Source organism: Astyanax mexicanus, chromosome 10 (assembly GCF_023375975.1).
Source record: "Astyanax mexicanus isolate ESR-SI-001 chromosome 10, AstMex3_surface, whole genome shotgun sequence".
Classification (NCBI taxonomy): Eukaryota; Metazoa; Chordata; class Actinopteri; order Characiformes; family Acestrorhamphidae; genus Astyanax; species Astyanax mexicanus.
This window is the reverse complement of record NC_064417.1, coordinates 49324336-49342369: the sequence shown is the minus strand read 5'-3', so window position 1 is coordinate 49342369 and position 18034 is coordinate 49324336. Positions and strand designations below refer to the sequence as shown.

The window sequence follows — 18034 nt, the reverse complement described above, 5'->3', positions numbered from 1 at the left end:
TATAAGCTTTAAGAGAAAATGGGCACATTATCTTTTTTCAGTATAAACATATGAAACATTTAGAAACTATTATTTTGCTCAATTGCTTCATATAAACCCATTCATAAAAAGTAAATAAGTATTTATTTATTATATGTTTATTACAAGTACATAGTGAGGAGTCTTCCCTATTCACACCAATTTCTATTAGCTACACCATTATTTATATATATATATTTATTTATTGTAGGGGACTTTTATTTTTGACATAGTAATATTATATAGTTATATAACAGGTATATGTTATGTTTGTTTTTTTATTTATTGTTTTTTTGGTAGTTTAATATTTATATAAACATTAAAAGAAAACCAGAAATAATCTTACTAGAAATCTAGAAGCCAGAATATATCATATTAGCCGTTTTTCTTCCAATATATGCCAAAGTTTATTGTAGGGGACTTTTATTTTTGACATAGTACGCTTATATTCTATCAGAAAAAAATATTAACCACTGTATTTATTTATTTATTTATTTATTTATTTTTAATACATAGTAACAAGTCTTCAACATTAGCATATATTTCTATTAGCTACAGCATTTGTATACGCTTTTATTATATTTTTATTATTTCATTACCGTATTTATGACACACTAATTATCTTTCTATTAATAGTAAACCAATCTTACTAGAAAACTTGAAACCAAAATATTCGTATAATCTTTCCTACTTCCAATATATCTCAAACTGTATTTGTATTTGTATTTAAGTAGACTACAGTGTGATATGGTTTTATATTATTATTATTATTATTATTATTATAGAATGTATTCACGTTTTTTTTCCTGGTTTACTGTTATTATCTTATTAATAAACTTTTATTTTTTCATATATTAAGCTTGTGTTTTATCAGATATAAGAGTTAATCACTGTGTTTATTAATTATCTGTGTGTTTTAGTCTTACACCCTGCACTCAGAGATTATGAATATGAGGAGGTGATTAGAGTGGGCGGGGCTTCAGTGATTGGCAGCAGCAGTATTAGAGCTGATAATCAGGACAGGAAAGCACTCCTCATTACTGAGCTAATGAATGAGCTGTCTCCTGGCCTGTCTCACACCTCTACCTGTCTCACACCTCACCCTCAATAACCTCAGACCAGATCCAGATCCAGCATTAAACTGGAACTAATTACTTATAACTTACTGATCCTAAAACTTTTTAAATATTTATATATTTATAATATTGGCTTTTTGGAGTCTCGATTTATTAATTTGTATAACTATCAGCTGTGATGAGCCATGTTAACACAAAATCACAGCAGCAAAATAAATTATGACTTAATTAGGAGATACTAATCAATCATTATCAATATCATGTTCTACTAATAATATCACTTTTACAGCCAGGTCTACAGACCTATAGCCTAAATCTATAAATCTACCTTGACTAGTCACATGATCAGGACCACATATCAATAATGTAATATTGACTAATCATATTATACCAATAATTTACAGTAAATGGAATTTCACCCTCTCTCTTTCTCTCTCTCTCTCTCTCTCTCTCTCTCTCTCTCTCTCTCTCTCTCTCTCTCTCTCTCTCTTGTACAAACTAAACTTTTAAATATCAGTAATAATAATATTAAGAAAAATAAAGACAAAACTCGTAATTGAACTGTATATCATCTAAATTATGTTACAATATTAATATTACTGATATTTATAAAGTTTAGTTTGTACGAGTCAGAAGTACATAATAGATATCTATCTATATATATATATATATATATATATTTTTTTTTTTTTTTTCCAGAAATCAATATTTGGTGGAATATTTTTCCATGCATAGAAATGCATGGAAATGTATGCCTTTACTCCTGGTGCAGAAATTCAAGCAGTTCAGTTTGGTGGTTTCATGGCTTGTGATCATCCGTCTTCCTCTTGATTATAATCCATGATATTTAAAACTTAGGCGGAAAAACATATTTTAGCTTTAATTTTGAAAAGTTGTGGATATCCGTAAATACATCAATCAAAGCTTTCGGGAACCTTTGCTTCAGATTAATTGCCAAGTGTTTAAACTGCATAGTGTTGCCCTGAGGCAACAAACTAAAAATCACTGTTTTAGTGAGTACATGAAAGAAAATAGCCACAAATATGAAAAATAATGATTTAAAATATTGAAAGGACAGCTTAATAATACAAAAAAGTGGTTTGTTGCCTGAGGGCAACACCATGCCATAGAGGAGTAAGAGGGTAATCAGACTGGGTTTATAGATCTGTAGTGTACTCTACTGATGATTAGTAGTTAATGTTTAATAGCTGATTTCTGCATTATTAGGGTAGTAAACTAGTATTGGAGTCTATATTAATAAAAAATGCATTACAGAGAAGTAATGAGCGCCTAAAGTGTATTGAAGTAAAAGTAATGAAAGGGGAAATAATAAAGCCATTAAGAACAAAAGCTTAGGCCACGCCCACAGAGTCACACATTTTTCTAAAAGCTTTAATGAATATAATGTTCTATTATTAAAATGTTAATGTTGATAATATACTTTGAGATGCACTAGACTGCTCCCTAGTGTTTCAGCTGCATATATGCTGATTGTAAATGAATATATTTTAGTAGAATATAAATATATAAAAGAAGTTTAGTTGGACTGGAGTTTGTCTGGAGTTCTCTTGAGTCTTTTGGGTGGGGGCGTGTGCAGGTGTGATGGATCACAGTATAAACCAATAGGGAGTCGGAATGGTATATGTTTATACTTCTCTACATCCAATCACAATCAGATTCACTCTATCTGGATGGAGAGATTTATCGGTACCACTTTAAAATAAGACTACCTTTATAAAGGGTTTATAAATGGTTTACAATTAGTTTATTAATGGTTACTAATTAGGTTGTAAATGCCTTAAAAACATTAATAATCAGTTATAACACATACATAGAAAGGGCAACAATGACCTGTTGTTTGCCAAATAGTGAACCCACAGCCATCTATATTGTTGCCCTTTCTACATATGTGTTATAACTGATTATTAATGATTTTTAAGGCATTTACAACCTAATTAGTAACTATTAATAAACTAATTTTAAACTATTAATAAACCCTTTATAGTAATATAATACAGGAAATTGACAAATCCTGCACCTAACAGCTGGGGTTATGCATAGGGCTCAGCCAGGATCTACTACTCACTCAACTAACAACAATAGCAAAACCACCACAATCTGATACTGGCTCGACAAGAATCCAGAAGCACAGCCTAACACTATGTTCATGGTCCATTGCCTCAACTGCCAAGTAACAGACCTACCAAAAAATAACCTATGAACAAACAGAATCCCTCCTTAATCTAAGCTCACTTCCTTTAACTATGGCAACAACACACTTACCTAAGCACAATCACACACAATAAATCACATTATAAGTTGCGTGAGCAGAACACAGCAACCACTACCATCTGATACTGGCTCGACAAGAATCCAGAAGCATAGCGAACTATGTTCATGGTCCGTGCCTCAACTGCCAAGTACTCAGACGTCTACAAAAACTCATGAGACAAATTATTACAAGAGCAGGACCACACCAATCCCCTTCATCCAAACTCTAACACAAACTTCAGTGCAAGCTCTTCTCAGGGGTCATCAGGCAGGCACCTTCCTTCGTCAGTGTTTCGCTGAATTAGGCCCCTTTATAAAGGAAGTCTTATTTTAAAGTGGTACCGATTTATCTGGATAGGGTTTTTATTGAACGATGAGAAGCCGGAATGAAAACGAGCTGAAATGAACTAGGAGTAACGAGGCTATTTTTTTTTTAATGTAATGAGCAGAGAGTTCAGATAATTGTGTGAAAAAGTAAAATAATTACTTGAGTAAATTATAGATAACCTACATTTCCACTTATGTAAAGTAATAAAGTATTTTTTATAGCAGGTTAAGAGTTAGAACAGGGCTAGATCTGCTATAACTGGAGTGATTTAGGAGGAGATGGGCTGTAATATTGAGCTCTGTTAGAGTTTGTTGGTTCAGAGGTAATGAGTTGAGGGGGAGGGAGGGAGGGAGGGAGGGAGGCAGTGGTTGGGAGTGGATGGATGGATGGAGGGGGGGTGGTTTTAAATAGTCTGCAGAGTAAATGTTTGCTTTTCACCAATAAAAATGACACCCAACACCCCCAACCCGCCCAACAGCTGTCTCTCACAATGGAGGAGCAGGAGAAAGAGGAGAAAGAGGAGAAAGAGGAGGAGAGGAATTGAAAACGAATAAAAAACGAGTGATAACATATTGCTCCCTGCTTCTAACAGGAAACAGAAAATAACACAAAATAAAAAAGAAAAGTTTGTTAATTTAATAGTCTTATTAATAATGCAATATGCAAATGAAATTAATAATAAAATAAAATGAATTGCTGTGCTTATACAAGTACCTATATGTAATATAAACATATGCGCTGTCCAATGAAAAACAAGTATCTCCATTTTTGTAGATTTTTTATTTACTACATAATCTGAACACACTAATTGTCCCTTAACCTCCTGAGACCTGGACTTTTGCTTTGTGTGCATTTTTTATTTCTTCTAGCTATTTGAGAATAGTAGGACTTAAAACTAGTATAAAAACTAAATTGTGTTTTTGCAAAAAACAACTTCTTGTACAAAAACATCGTCCTCATATGGGGTCAGCAGTTTATTTTAACATATAAAATTTATCCTTGACATTTGTGATCAGTATGACCCAATTTGTCCAAAAACTACATCTTAGCTTTCTACACTAAGTAAATAAACTTTAAACTTAAAATTTCAATGCAAATTTTCACCAAGCCTATGTTTCTGTCTGGACTGGCTGTAGAAAATTTTGACTGGGATTTCCATCATCTTGTTTTTTTTTTTTAATCAATTGAATGTAATGTCATGTGACCACTAGATGGTACGGATAGTGTCTCCATATGAGCCCAATGGGTCAATACTTCAAAAAATATGTAAGTATCATGGTGCACAGAAGCAGAAATGTAATGTCCATACGAGGACATAGGGTCTCAAGAGGTTAAACTGCACCAAAATTTCTTGATGAAAAGACCAATAGAAATACTTATCTGAAATAAACTCTTTTTTTTCACTGACTTTCATTGAAGAAGTTTTTTTTCTCTCTCCTGTAAACCTGCTGTTTTGGAGATACTTGTTTTTCATTGGACAGTGACAATATGTAAATATTAATTAATTAATTAATTAATTAATTAATATATTTTTGCAATAACAGTTAATTATATTCAGTTATACTAGTTATAAAGAAAGGGAAACAAACACAAAACACACACACTTTATCCTGAAAAGTATATAAAATATATAAATGTAATAACTAACGATATAGAATAGTCATATAGAAACAAGTACTGTATTTTTGTAGATTTAAAAAAAATATATATGAAAGAAGCATCATATAAATGTATACAAAAAATATCCTATCCAAAATTGATTTAATAAAATGTACAGATAACATTAAAACAGCGGGATCCTTCTGTAGCAATTCTAAGGAATTAAAAACTTCAGTGCTTTTATTTCCTATAAAATATATTAAACTGATTAATAACCAGATAGAAAAAGTACAATGTTGAATCTGTGATCATTTTTCTTTCTCTAATGCATTAAAACAACTTCAGAACTGATTTATTTGTGCACATCGATTTTACGTTGATTTAATGTTATGGTTTTATATGTGTGGTTTGTATTAAGCTTTAATTATATTAAATATGTTTATTTTTGTTTGTATTCTATTCTTATAGCCTGTACTGTGTTTAAATAATTGTAATAATTAAATAAGAATAATTAATATCAATTTCTGAAAGCATTAATGTGAGTGTAGATTCAAACCATTAATATATGAACTTTAATTCAATGTTGATACAGAATCTCAACCTTAATTAATGATGACCATTAATGATAAATAAATGCTGTTTTAAGGTTGTTTTTTTTTCCATCAGCAAACTTAAAAGATGTAAAGCAACCAAAAATGAAACATTTTTGTGGCTCTTTTCTGTAGGAAACCTACAGAATATGTTAAAAACTTAAAAACCTGCTTTTATTATACTTTATAACTCTTTAAAACTGATCAATAATGTTTAATATTATGTGTCATTTGTTCTTTTAAAAATGATAGAGATAATAATAAATACACATACATATACAGTACAATCTTATATTTATTCCCATACTATTTTCATATGCTTTTAATGTCTACAAACAAGCAAATATATAAAGCCTCAGTGATTTAACATTAAACGAACTAAGAGATAAATATATACATGAAATACATTTCCATATTTCCATATTTTGTGCATTAATAACTTATAACTTATAACTTATTAAACAAACTAACTAACTGAATGTACACACTACATGCTAAATTAAATTAATGATAAATAAAGGATTAATAAAGGATTAATAAAACATTTGTATCCCCCTCACTGTTATCTGCTTTATGCAAATCCAGAGTGGGCGTGGTTTATAGAAGTGGGCGGGGAAAGCAGAGGAGGGAAAAGTGTGAGTCCTGAGAGAAGCTCCAACCAGTTACCAGATCTGACCCTGCAGAACCCAGTTACACTAAAGCTGGGCTTCGTGTAGAGTTGAATAGATTTAGTATAGAATTTGTGTTGAGTAATTATAGAGTTATTATAGAGTTTGTGGATCTGCTGAAGCTGCTGAAGCTCTGAGAGATGATGGGGGTGAAGCAGGAGAGAGCAGAGGACTGGCCTTCATTCTACCAGCAGCAGGTAACATCATCAACCATATGGAATAGAAATAAAATAGAAATAGCTGATTTGACCATGTAACCGTACATCTCTGAAAAAAGAGGCCACTTAAAAATTATGAATTTCTTTGATTTTACCAAATTGAAAACCTCTGGAATATAATCAAGAGGAAGATGGATGATCACAAGCCATCAAACCAAACTGAACTGCTTGAATTTTTACACCAGGAGTAAAGCAGCATAAAGTTATCCAAAAGCAGTGTGTAAGACTGGTGGAGGAGAACATGATGCCAAGATGCATGAAAACTGTAATTAAAAACCAGGGTTATTCCAGCAAATATTGATTTCTGAACTCTTAAAACTTTATGAATATGAACTTGTTTTCTTTGCATTATTTGAGGTCTGAAAGCTCTGCATCTTTTTTGTTATTTCAGACATTTCTCATTTTCTGCTAATAAATGCTCTAAATTACAATATTTTTATTTGAAATTTGAGATAAATGTTTTCTGTAGTTTATAGAAAAAAACAACAATATTTATTTTACTCAAAAATATACCTAAATAGCAAAATCAGAGAAACTGATTCTGAAACTGAAGTGTTCTCATATTTTTTCCAGAGCTTTATATCATCGCTGTCTAATGAAAAGTTTTAAAATCTCCAAAATAACAACTTTTAAACTTTTAATGAAAGTCAGTGTAAAAACAGTTTATTTCAGGTCATTTTAAAGTATTTCTATTGGTCCATTCGTCAAGCAATTTTTGCACAGTGTAAAGACAATTAGCGTGTTCAAATTATGTACTAAACTAAAATGAACAAAAATGCAGATACTTGTTTTTCATTTGAAACTGACGATATGTATTTTTTTAAAGTGGGAGAAGCTGATTAAATCTGTGAGAATGGCTTTTAAATAGGACTTTATTGAAATGCTTTAAGACAGTTTATTTATGATAAGATATTTATTTTTTGTAATCTATTTGTATATTTATTAATTTATTTAACCCTTTCAGAGCCTGCGCCCATTACTATTTTCTACATTTTTTTTCTATAAGGTTTTGTTGTATAAAACACTATTTGAGAGCTTTCATTCATCAGAATAGACCCCGAACCTGCTAATCAACAAGTTTATAAACCAATAAAACAGTAGCTTATCCCCAGGCACTGGAGAAAAAAACACTGGAAAAAACAGTAGTACTAGAGCCATTGAGGGAAAGTAACAGCTAATTTTTACTGATTTAATTAATTTGATTTAGGACACTTTTTAATCATGTTTTATTTTTTAATGCTTAGAAACGGTTTATGAAAGAAAAAGGTCAATATGAAATAAAATAAAATATCATACACAGTTTCCAATGCATTGGAAATAAAACAAACTATTAAATATTTTAGTTAATAGGATTTATTTGCTATATTGAATGTATAGTAGAATATTACTAATATTACTTCTTTTCTGTGCATTACAGACAAAAAACAGCATTTTTACTTAGTTTTCTTTTTCCATCATTGGACATAATTCAGGTCTGAAAGGGTTAATATCTATTTGTATCTTTATCAATCTCCAATCTACTGGATTTAATGATTGAGGGAGATTTTATTGTCCTTCACATCAGATGTGGTACACAAAGTGGAACAAAACTGAGACGAAATCTCACGGTCCAGTTTCAACCAAAAGAGCAAATAAATAAGATAAATATAAAGATAAAAATAATAAAATAGAATTTAAGTAAAATAAGATTAAAATAGATATCGAGATTAATATAAAAACTGACTTTAGAAAAGTTCAGAAATTCATTCCTGCCTTCAGGCTAATGCTAATCACCTCCTGATATAGTCTAGACCGCGTCACTACTGTGTGTTAAATTCATGTTTGTATATTTTAAATATACATAATTTTGTTGTAAAACAAATAAATGCATTAATGATATTTAAAGATGCATCTTTTAAAAGGATGCAAATGCTTTAAATGAAAATTTACTTCCCCTATATATAATATATTAATTATTATATTATAAAATATAGTTTTTGCCTTGTTTTTTGCTCAGTTCTGTAAGTAAAAAACTAGTAACTTTTAGAAGTAAATCATGTGACCAGTCAGAGTTAAACACAGGTAAACAGGTTAAAACACACGGGTACATTTTTAACTCTCAAAACATCTTTTAAATCATCTTAAAAAATATATTAAAATAATCTAAATGACCTTCATGTAGAGGATAATGTTTACCAGAAATGCACCAAATATTTAGAAATCAATGCAAAATACATTTAAGCTTTAATTCATGCAGTGTTAAAAATGTGAATAAGAAATGAAATGAAAACTTGCAAAAAAAAAAGTAATGAATTAACAATTAATTAATTCAATTTAAGAAAAAATTATAATGGTATTTTAGACATTTAAATAGTTAATACATATAATAAATATTATATAATCATATAAAACAATTATCAGTTAAGTTATTGTTACATTTGAAAACATCAGTGGCCTGTGTTTTTGCGCGGCTGCAGGTTTCCCATGCGGGAGTGTGTGTGTGTGTGTGTGTGTGTGGTATGTGTGTGGTCTGCATGCACTTCATTGATGGACTCTGTGATTGTGCTGGGCGTTTCTGGTGTGTGACTTCCACGTCTCACGGCCTCTTAACCAGCGGCGTATTAGAGGAGAAGGCCGGGACACAGGGAGTTAAAAGGGCAGAATTATTACCCACAATGCACGGGCAAAAAAATGGACAACACAGGACAGCAGGCAGATTTCAAAAGAGCCCTCTGTCACTCCCTCTGACATGAAACAGCAATAATGCCGGCCGGTGAGTGACTTAAAAAGGAACAAAACAGGGCTGAAAGGACTGAGCGGCCTAGCAGGATAATGGGGTTATCAGCAGGGTGGGTGGCCCGAATATATTTACATGGAGTTACACACCGCCGAGGGGTAATAGAACCAGACCCGGGGCTCTTAGAGGAGGTGTGGGCTGCCGTTAGGTGGCGGGATCCCAATCGACATCAAAGATCAGCGAGATCAAGGATTCAAGGAGATTTTATTGTCATTTTACATCACATGTGGTACATGAGGTGCAACGTAATGGTATTCTCACGGTCCAGTTTACACCCAAAGAGTTATTTTACAATAAATAAAAATAAAGATAAAATAAAATAGAATAAAAACAATCAGGAGCTCAACTGCTCGACTTACATAAAGTAAAATCTCAAAATGATAATGATCATAATGCTTACCAAGCAACAGACGGGCAATCAAAGGTCATTGTCATGATGCACAACCCGTTTCAGGAGCACATTGTTAGCTTTTAAGTTTTCTCTGGCAGAATGATTATCTTTGATTATCTTCTGTACAGAGCAAGTCTGAAAAAGCTTACATAAAATTAAATCTCAAAATGATGATGATCATGAAGTAAAATTTCGAAATGATAATGTTTGAAAATATTGTACACTTTCAGAAAAAAATGTTTTTCCCCATTGTTTAACAGAAATACACTGAAAGAAATGATGAGTAAAATTTATTTTAAAAAGTTTCACAACTTTCTGCATTTGCTTTTTTTAAGTCAATTTAATTTCACATAAATTTAAGTAACTTCAACTCGGTTTCTTGGCTTAAATGTTACATAGAGTAAATAAGTGAACTGAACTTCAGTCAATCCTTTCTTTTAGTAAACTTTACTTAATTTCTGCATACAATATTACCTAATTACAATTACTTAATTTATACAATATTACTCAAATAATTTTTGATGCATAAAATATATAATATTTTTAGTTAAAACACACATATTACTCTGTCTTAACACATGGATGGCATGTAATCATTTTTTTTAACAACACATGGATGGCATGTAATGGCATGTAATGTAACATGCCATACATGTGTTGAGACAGTGTGATATGTGTGTTTTAACTAAAAATATTTAAATTTCAGGAATTATAATATTATGTATAGTACATTATTTGAGTAATATTGTATAAATTAAGTAATTGTAATTAGGTAATATTGTATGCAGAAATTAAGTAAAGTTTACTAAAAGGAAGGATTGAATCAGTAAAAATAAATGAAGTAAAGTTTACAAAAAGAAAGGATTGAATCAGTAAAAATAAATGAAGTAAAGTTTACAAAAAGAAAGGATTGACTGAAGTTCAGTTCACTTATTTACTCTATGTAACATTTAAGTCTAGAAACCGAGTTAAAGTTACTTAAATTTATCTGAAATTAAATTTACTTAAAAAAAAGCGAATGCAGAAAGTTGCGAAACTTTTTTTTGTAAATTTTACTCAGAATTTTTTTCAGTGTAGTTGGATCTAAAGGATTGAGATGTACCATTGAGGGTACATTGACACTTTTCTGACTTTGGTTAACCAAACTCTACCTGTGCAGTACATTATTTTCTGTTATTCATGGACGAATGTCTTCTTTTTTCAGGTTTACTGCGGAACAGAAAGCGTCCGATTAAGCACCGGACCCTACTCCCCTCCAGAGCATCACTACCAAATCTTCGGACCACAGAGAGACCCCGTGACAGGAGGCGACCCTTCGAGACTTGATGTACATTCAGGTACATCCAGTGTCCTGTCTCAACATCCTCAACAGAGATGTCCAGAGCAAGACCACAGCGCTCCAGAGTTTCCCGATCTGAAATCTGTGTACCGACGAACCTTCAGCCACTCAAAACCTCCGTACTCCTACATCTCGCTGATTTACATGGCCATCCAGCAGTCGCCCACCAAGAAGCTCACCCTGAACGAGATCTACGACTGGATCCGCCAGCTCTTCCCCTACTACCGGCAGAACCAGCAGCGGTGGCAGAACTCCATCCGCCACTCGCTGTCCTTCAACGACTGCTTTATTCGAGTTCCTAGATCGCCGGAGTCTCCAGGGAAAGGTTCCTTCTGGACCCTCCATCCGGATTCAGGGAACATGTTCGAGAACGGATGCTACATGCGTCGGCAGAAGCGATTCCGTTGCGCAGGAGATACGTCGCCATCTGGAACCAAGACTTCGTCCAAGAAGGTTGAAGGGGAGGCGGTGAAGGAGGAGGGCAAGAAACAGAAGAAGCCAGGAGTTAAGTCGCCTATCGCTTCGTCAATCAATCCATCTTCCATCTCTTCGTCCATTGCTTCGTCCATCCCTTCACCAATGACCTCAACCATCGCCTCTCCAACACCGGCGCAGCTTCCCAGCCCAGCAGCTGCCCAACAACCTCAACCACAACCACCACCAGCGATGAACTGCCCTCCAATGGACTGCCCCCCAATGCCAAAGTCACCCTCCAGCTCCTCGCCTCTACAGCAGCCTTCCATCCACACACTGACCCCCTACCCACCTCCAATTACAGACCCCTCAACCACACATCTGCCCACCATCCCATTCCCCACCATGACCACTGCCAGCTCCCGTCCAATGGAAGCCTCCAGCCATGGAGAGCCCTACCTTCACCAACCACTAACCATGCAACCACTCATGGACTTCCAGTGCTACGAACCTCATATGAACCCTATGAGTTACCCAGTTTACTACCCGTCCTCAAACTCCAACATCCACCACTACAACCCGTACCTCACCAGCAGGGAGGAACCCTCGTACTCAGGAGACTCAATGTACTACTCTGGACTCAGTATGTGTTCTGTTCCGGTTCTAAGTTCCTCCTGAAGCACTGCTTTGTAGACTTTTTCCAAGTAAACGTGACTGAAAAGGTTGTTGAGAAGCAAACCAATGAAATTAAGAACATTTTGCTTCTAAAAGCTTTTAAAAAATCCTTTATACAATACAAAGGTTCTGGGAAATATGTTATATTATGTGTAGGTTCTTTACATAATTTTTAAAAAATAAAATGTATAAAGAGTGTGAAGATGAGTAAAGAAGTTAAAGAACCTTCACGTAAGGTAAAAAAGAAAGAAAGAACCATTCTAAAGGAAACCATTTAAAGGTTTGTCCGTGCCCAGAACCTTGTAAGATGATCCCAACTGTACATTTATCTCAGCTTGATCTCAACTTGTTTAACATGCTTATATTTGCTGTAAATATTTTTGAAAATGTTAGATAATAAACTCGTCCTCAAAAACTAAAATGTGGCTGTTTTGGATTTTTCTCACCAGGCAGCAATATACCATACAAACTCACCATCTGTGTCGATTCTCAATTAGAGCTTAGATTGTGCCCAAAATATCCACATTCTGCCCGAGCCCAACCCGCCTCATACACTGTCATTATGAGTCAGAGCCTGATTAAAACCTGACATTTTTTTTTTAGCAAGCAGAGCGTTAAAACTGAGCTTTAAAAAAAAAAAACATTTTCAGGCTGTTTGAATGAGCGAAATCTGTTCAGAATGATGTTAACTAACATTGCAACACTGAAGAAACATAGACCTGTTCTTTAAGAAAAATGTTTATTAAGAACCGATCTCCAAATGATTAAAACAACAAATTAAAACAATGCGAACAGTGATCTACAGGCCTGAACATCAGTACATTACGCTACAAGAATAAGGACTGAATGACTTTCCTCTACTCTAATATATATATATATATATATATATATATATATATATATATATATATATATATATATTTTTTTTTTGTATACATAGTTTTATTATTATTTGTTTATATTTTTTCCTGACCTGTTTCTCTGTCCTTTCCTCTGTGCTGCTGTAACATTGTAAATTTTCCCATTGTGGGATTAATAAAGGATTATCTTATCTTATCTTATCTTAATATAAATGAACAAGGTTTAAGGATACACTGTAAAAACAAAAACTCTAGTTTTTACAGGAAAACGCTGGCAGCTGTGGTTACCAGAGTTTTCCTGTTAAAATTACAGACGATAAGTAAATAACTCTACTGAAAAAAAATGTAAATTAATTTACAGTGATTGAAATCACTGCTAAATTACAATAATAATCTGTCAAGTTTACACAAATTAAATGTTAATTTTGCATAGCAGTGTTCTACATAAAAATACCCTTTCCTGTATTTTTTACCTCTAACAAATGTCTTATTTTCTAAATTTTCTCGATGTTTCTATTAACGCCTTTGTGATCTTACTGTATGTATAATCTCTTTCAAAATCTTCCTAAATCTGCACTTTAGATTCCATTCTTCTTGTTGTGCGATCTTACGTAATTTACAACCATACTGTAGTTTAGTTATAAGTTGGCGAATGAAGGTTGAGATTCATTGCCTTTAATTCAATATGTTGGGATATATTGCGATAATATAAGCAAGATAATTATACATAGAGTTTGTATAGTATACTGTATAAATAATAGCACCACGTGCACAGCTCTAAGCTCTAGAGTGGAGCAACTGTCTAACTGCCTAATTGTTAAGAGCCAGCAGATCATAAGTTTGAATCCATATCATCCAGCCATACTTATCATAGACTCTTTACAAATCTCTAGGTTCAGTGTCCCTCTTATTTTATGATGCAAATCGACTGAGAATTTGTATTTATTTATTCATTTACTTACTAAAAATATCTAAAAACAATGTCCATATCAGTAAAAATAGCTGTTTAAAGTAAAAATAGCTGTCGTAAGCTATGCTAATTATTGCAAGGACTTGTGCAAGGACTAGAACCAGTGCATCAAATAAAACACTAAATAAACACTGAAATAAAACTAGTTTATTTATTTTAAAAAATGCCGAATTGACGTTTTTACATACATAAAGTTTAACATGGATAACATGGATGGATTTAAAGTAACTAACTAAACTAACATACAATATTATAAAATACTAAAAAAAGAAAATATTTTTGAAAACTTAATTCATTTGAGGCAAGAAATCATCTTAAATAATTTGAGACTATATTAAATTATTAGGATTTACAGTGTGTGTAACTGGAATACATAAAAGTTGGCATTATTACTTTTAACTGCCCGCAGTAGACAGTGCAGAGCAGAGCAGTGCAGTGGGTGGTAATGATCATGACCGGCGGTGTCGGGCAAGAATTGTCCATGTGAACAGACGAACGACTCTCCAGGCTTACATTCCTCCCTTCTGTAACCAAGGAACACAGTCCAACAATTTCAGGGTGTAATAAAAATCCCTGTATTTAAAAAACTATTTATTACAGATAGAGACAGATGTTGCACCAGTTGTTATGGGTAGAACTGAAACTTTAAATGTTTAAATGCCAATGACTTTCTACTTGAAATAGTTTTTGAAAAACTTTTTCATTGCTGTATGTAAAAAAATATTTTTTAACCCATAAGAACCCAGATTGAATGCAAAATTTAATGCCAAAATTTAATCAGATAATTTCAGCAGATTGAGCAGATACTTCATGTTTTTTTATATATATATATATTTTAAGGTTAAATCCTGACACAACGTTAATTTAATAACTTGTATTTTAAGATTTAGTTCTAGAAATCATATCAGAACCAGTTATATGTAATGTAAAACATTTAATTGATTTAATTGAAGCATTAGAATTGTTAAATTGGTTGGAACCAGAACATTGGTTGGATTCCGTATGGAATCGGAATAGTGGCAAAATAATCAAACAAAAATTGTTAATTCGTAAATTAAAAAATGAAATTTTATGAGAGAATAAAATTTAGTGAAGCAGACAATTTCACCTAAAAAAAAATATTATTTGCAAAACAATAATGTGTGTAATGGAGTAAACTATTGGTCTTTTCACATGTAAAAACATGTATGTGAAACATGTGTGTGAAAAAGACCAATAGTTTAGTCCATTACACAAATCTTCTTTTTAAGGTTTTTTGCTTCACGAAGTTTTATTTTCACATAAAATCTTGTTTTTACGATTTAAGATTTTTTTTTTTAATCATTTTGGAACAAATCTGATTTTATAGTTTAGTTTTATATACAGAACTAACCCTAAAGCACTCATACACACTTATAGGTTTATGTTTGGGTAAAATGAACATTGTTGTTTTATTCTATAAACTACACACAACATTTCTCCCAAATTCCAAATAAAAATATTGTCATTTAGAGCATTTATTTGTAGAAAATGAGAAATGGCTGAAATAAAAAAAAGATGCAGAGCTTTCAGACCTCAAATAATGCAAAGAAAACAAGTTCATATTCATAAAGTTTTAGATTAAGAAATCAATATTTGGTGGAATAACCCTGGTATTTAATCACAGTTTTCATGCATCTTGGCATCATGTTCTCCTCCACCAGTCTTACACACTGCTTTTGGATAACTTTATGCCTTTACTCCTGGTGTGAAAATCCAAGCAGTTCAGTTTGGTGGTTTGATGGCTTGTGATCATCCATCTTCCTCTTGATTATATTACAGAGGTTTTCAATTTGGTAAAATCAAAGAAACTCATAATTTTTAGGTGCTCTTTTATTTTTTTTTTCAGAGCTGTATGTTACTTAAAGGACTTCATGAGTTAAAGTGAAGGACAGAGTGCTGTAATTAACTTTACACAATTTTTAAAGGGTTTTTGATGCAAGTACATCACCATGGGCTTTTTTAGGTTATGTCTTGTTCTTTTTAAAACTTCCAACAATCTGTCTTTTTTAAATAAAAATCTAAAAATACTTTATTGCACAAATCTCTCTCCTTTTTTTTCTCTGCATTCCTCAGATTCTACAGCATTGTGTACTGAGGAATCACACTTACTTTAACTGGGCCATTGTCTTCTGGCATTGTGATGTAGAAACCTCAGAGCACACAATGACATTCCTCACGCTGCCCCTAACAAGATATCACCACAGAGTGTGAAAACCGGCAGCCTGAGACTGTAGTTCCCTTATTTACCCTCTTTACCAGACAGGTACCTCCCACTGCTGACCTCAGGCTGAGAATGTGGGATGTGGAACATCGTTAAACGTGTGAAGATAAAGTAAACGGCAGCAATAATTCAATTATCAATGAATAAGATGATAAGAAGATGAGGCAAACTCTTGAATGCAAAAAAAAAAATCTTAAATGACCATGCAATGACCATAAATGAAGTGTTAGTGTATAAAAACTTTATTTTTGACATCATTAATATGTTAGCATATGAAATAAATCTGGAAATTCTTTTTTTATGGATAACTTCGCATTTTTATTTAGCAATTTAAACACAGCGTTACAACTACTGTTGAGAATTAGAGGAGTGCAGAAGCTAGATTACATTTTATTCATGCTGAAATGTGAATTAAACTCTTTTATTTCTATTTCTGTAGACTGAAAACATTAGGGATTGACATTAAAAGATTAAAATGTACCTGTTTTTTTACCAGACAGGTACCTCCCACTGCTGAACTCCCACGGCTGAGTGTATGGGATGCGGAACATCCTTAAACAAAGATAAAAATAAAGTAAATGGTGGCAATCATTAAATTATCAACGAATAAGATGAGGCAAAATGTTGAATGCAAAAAAAAAATAATATAAATGACCATGCAATGACCATAAATGAAGTGTTAGTGTATAAAAACTTTATTTTAGACATCATTAATATGTAGCGTATGAAATAAATCTTGAAATTATTTTTTTATTGATAACTTAGCATTTTTATTTAGTGATTTAAATACAGCGTAATTACTGTTCAGAATAAAAGGAATACAGAAGGTAGATAACATTTTATTTATGCGGAAATTTGAATTAAATCTCTTTTATTTTTATTTTGTTTCTGTAGACTGAAAACATTTGGGTTTGACATTAAAAGAAAAACCTGGAAAAGTCATGGAGTTTGAAAATAGCAATTTCCATAGCAATAAAAATACCCAGAAAGTTTTGAAAAAGTCATGGAAATTTGATCTACAAATCTTTGTGTTTCAGTTTATCGATGGAGAAAATCTATTTTGAGCTAATAAATACGTCAGCTCAGAGTTAATTCAGTTAATTAGCCCTAAACAGTAGAGCTCTCAGGATCTGACACACATTTTATTATTAAAGATCGTGTTGTTTATTTTAGACCTACTATAATCAATTTTGGTTTAATTTTCCATGTTTTAAAAATCGTATGCAAAGGAATCGCAGGCATTGTTCATACATGACAAACGATTGAAAGGAGCAGGGTGAGCTCTCCACAATACACTCAATAAAAAAAAAATGACACAGTGTCTGTCTGGCTGTTATTTAATACACCAGTGACGACTTTCTTCTTCAGGACATTTCAAGCTGTTGTTCTGACTATGAACAATATTTGTGCTCTATTGGCTCTGATTGATTTTCTATCTTCTCTCAGCTTCAACATTACTTTTTGCATATAAATCGCAGGCATTGTTCGTACACGACAAATGATTGAACATGCAGTGTGAACCCTTCACAATGCACACGATAAAAAAAAATCACGTTTAAAAGCATGACTTTAGTTTTACGGAATTCTTTTTTACTTAAT

General features: G+C 32.5%; 1 protein-coding gene across 1 annotated transcript; it reads left to right on the top strand.

The window, feature by feature from the left end:
- The first annotated feature begins 6554 nt into the window (after positions 1–6554).
- foxa (forkhead box A sequence) lies at positions 6555–12784 on the top strand. The gene is made up of 2 exons (XM_007254458.4): positions 6555–6747; positions 11140–12784. Exons 1-2 carry the CDS (start codon positions 6691–6693, stop codon positions 12364–12366), a joined length of 1284 nt encoding a protein of 427 aa, XP_007254520.4. The 5' UTR covers positions 6555–6690; the 3' UTR covers positions 12367–12784.
- The last annotated feature ends 5250 nt before the right edge of the window (positions 12785–18034 follow it).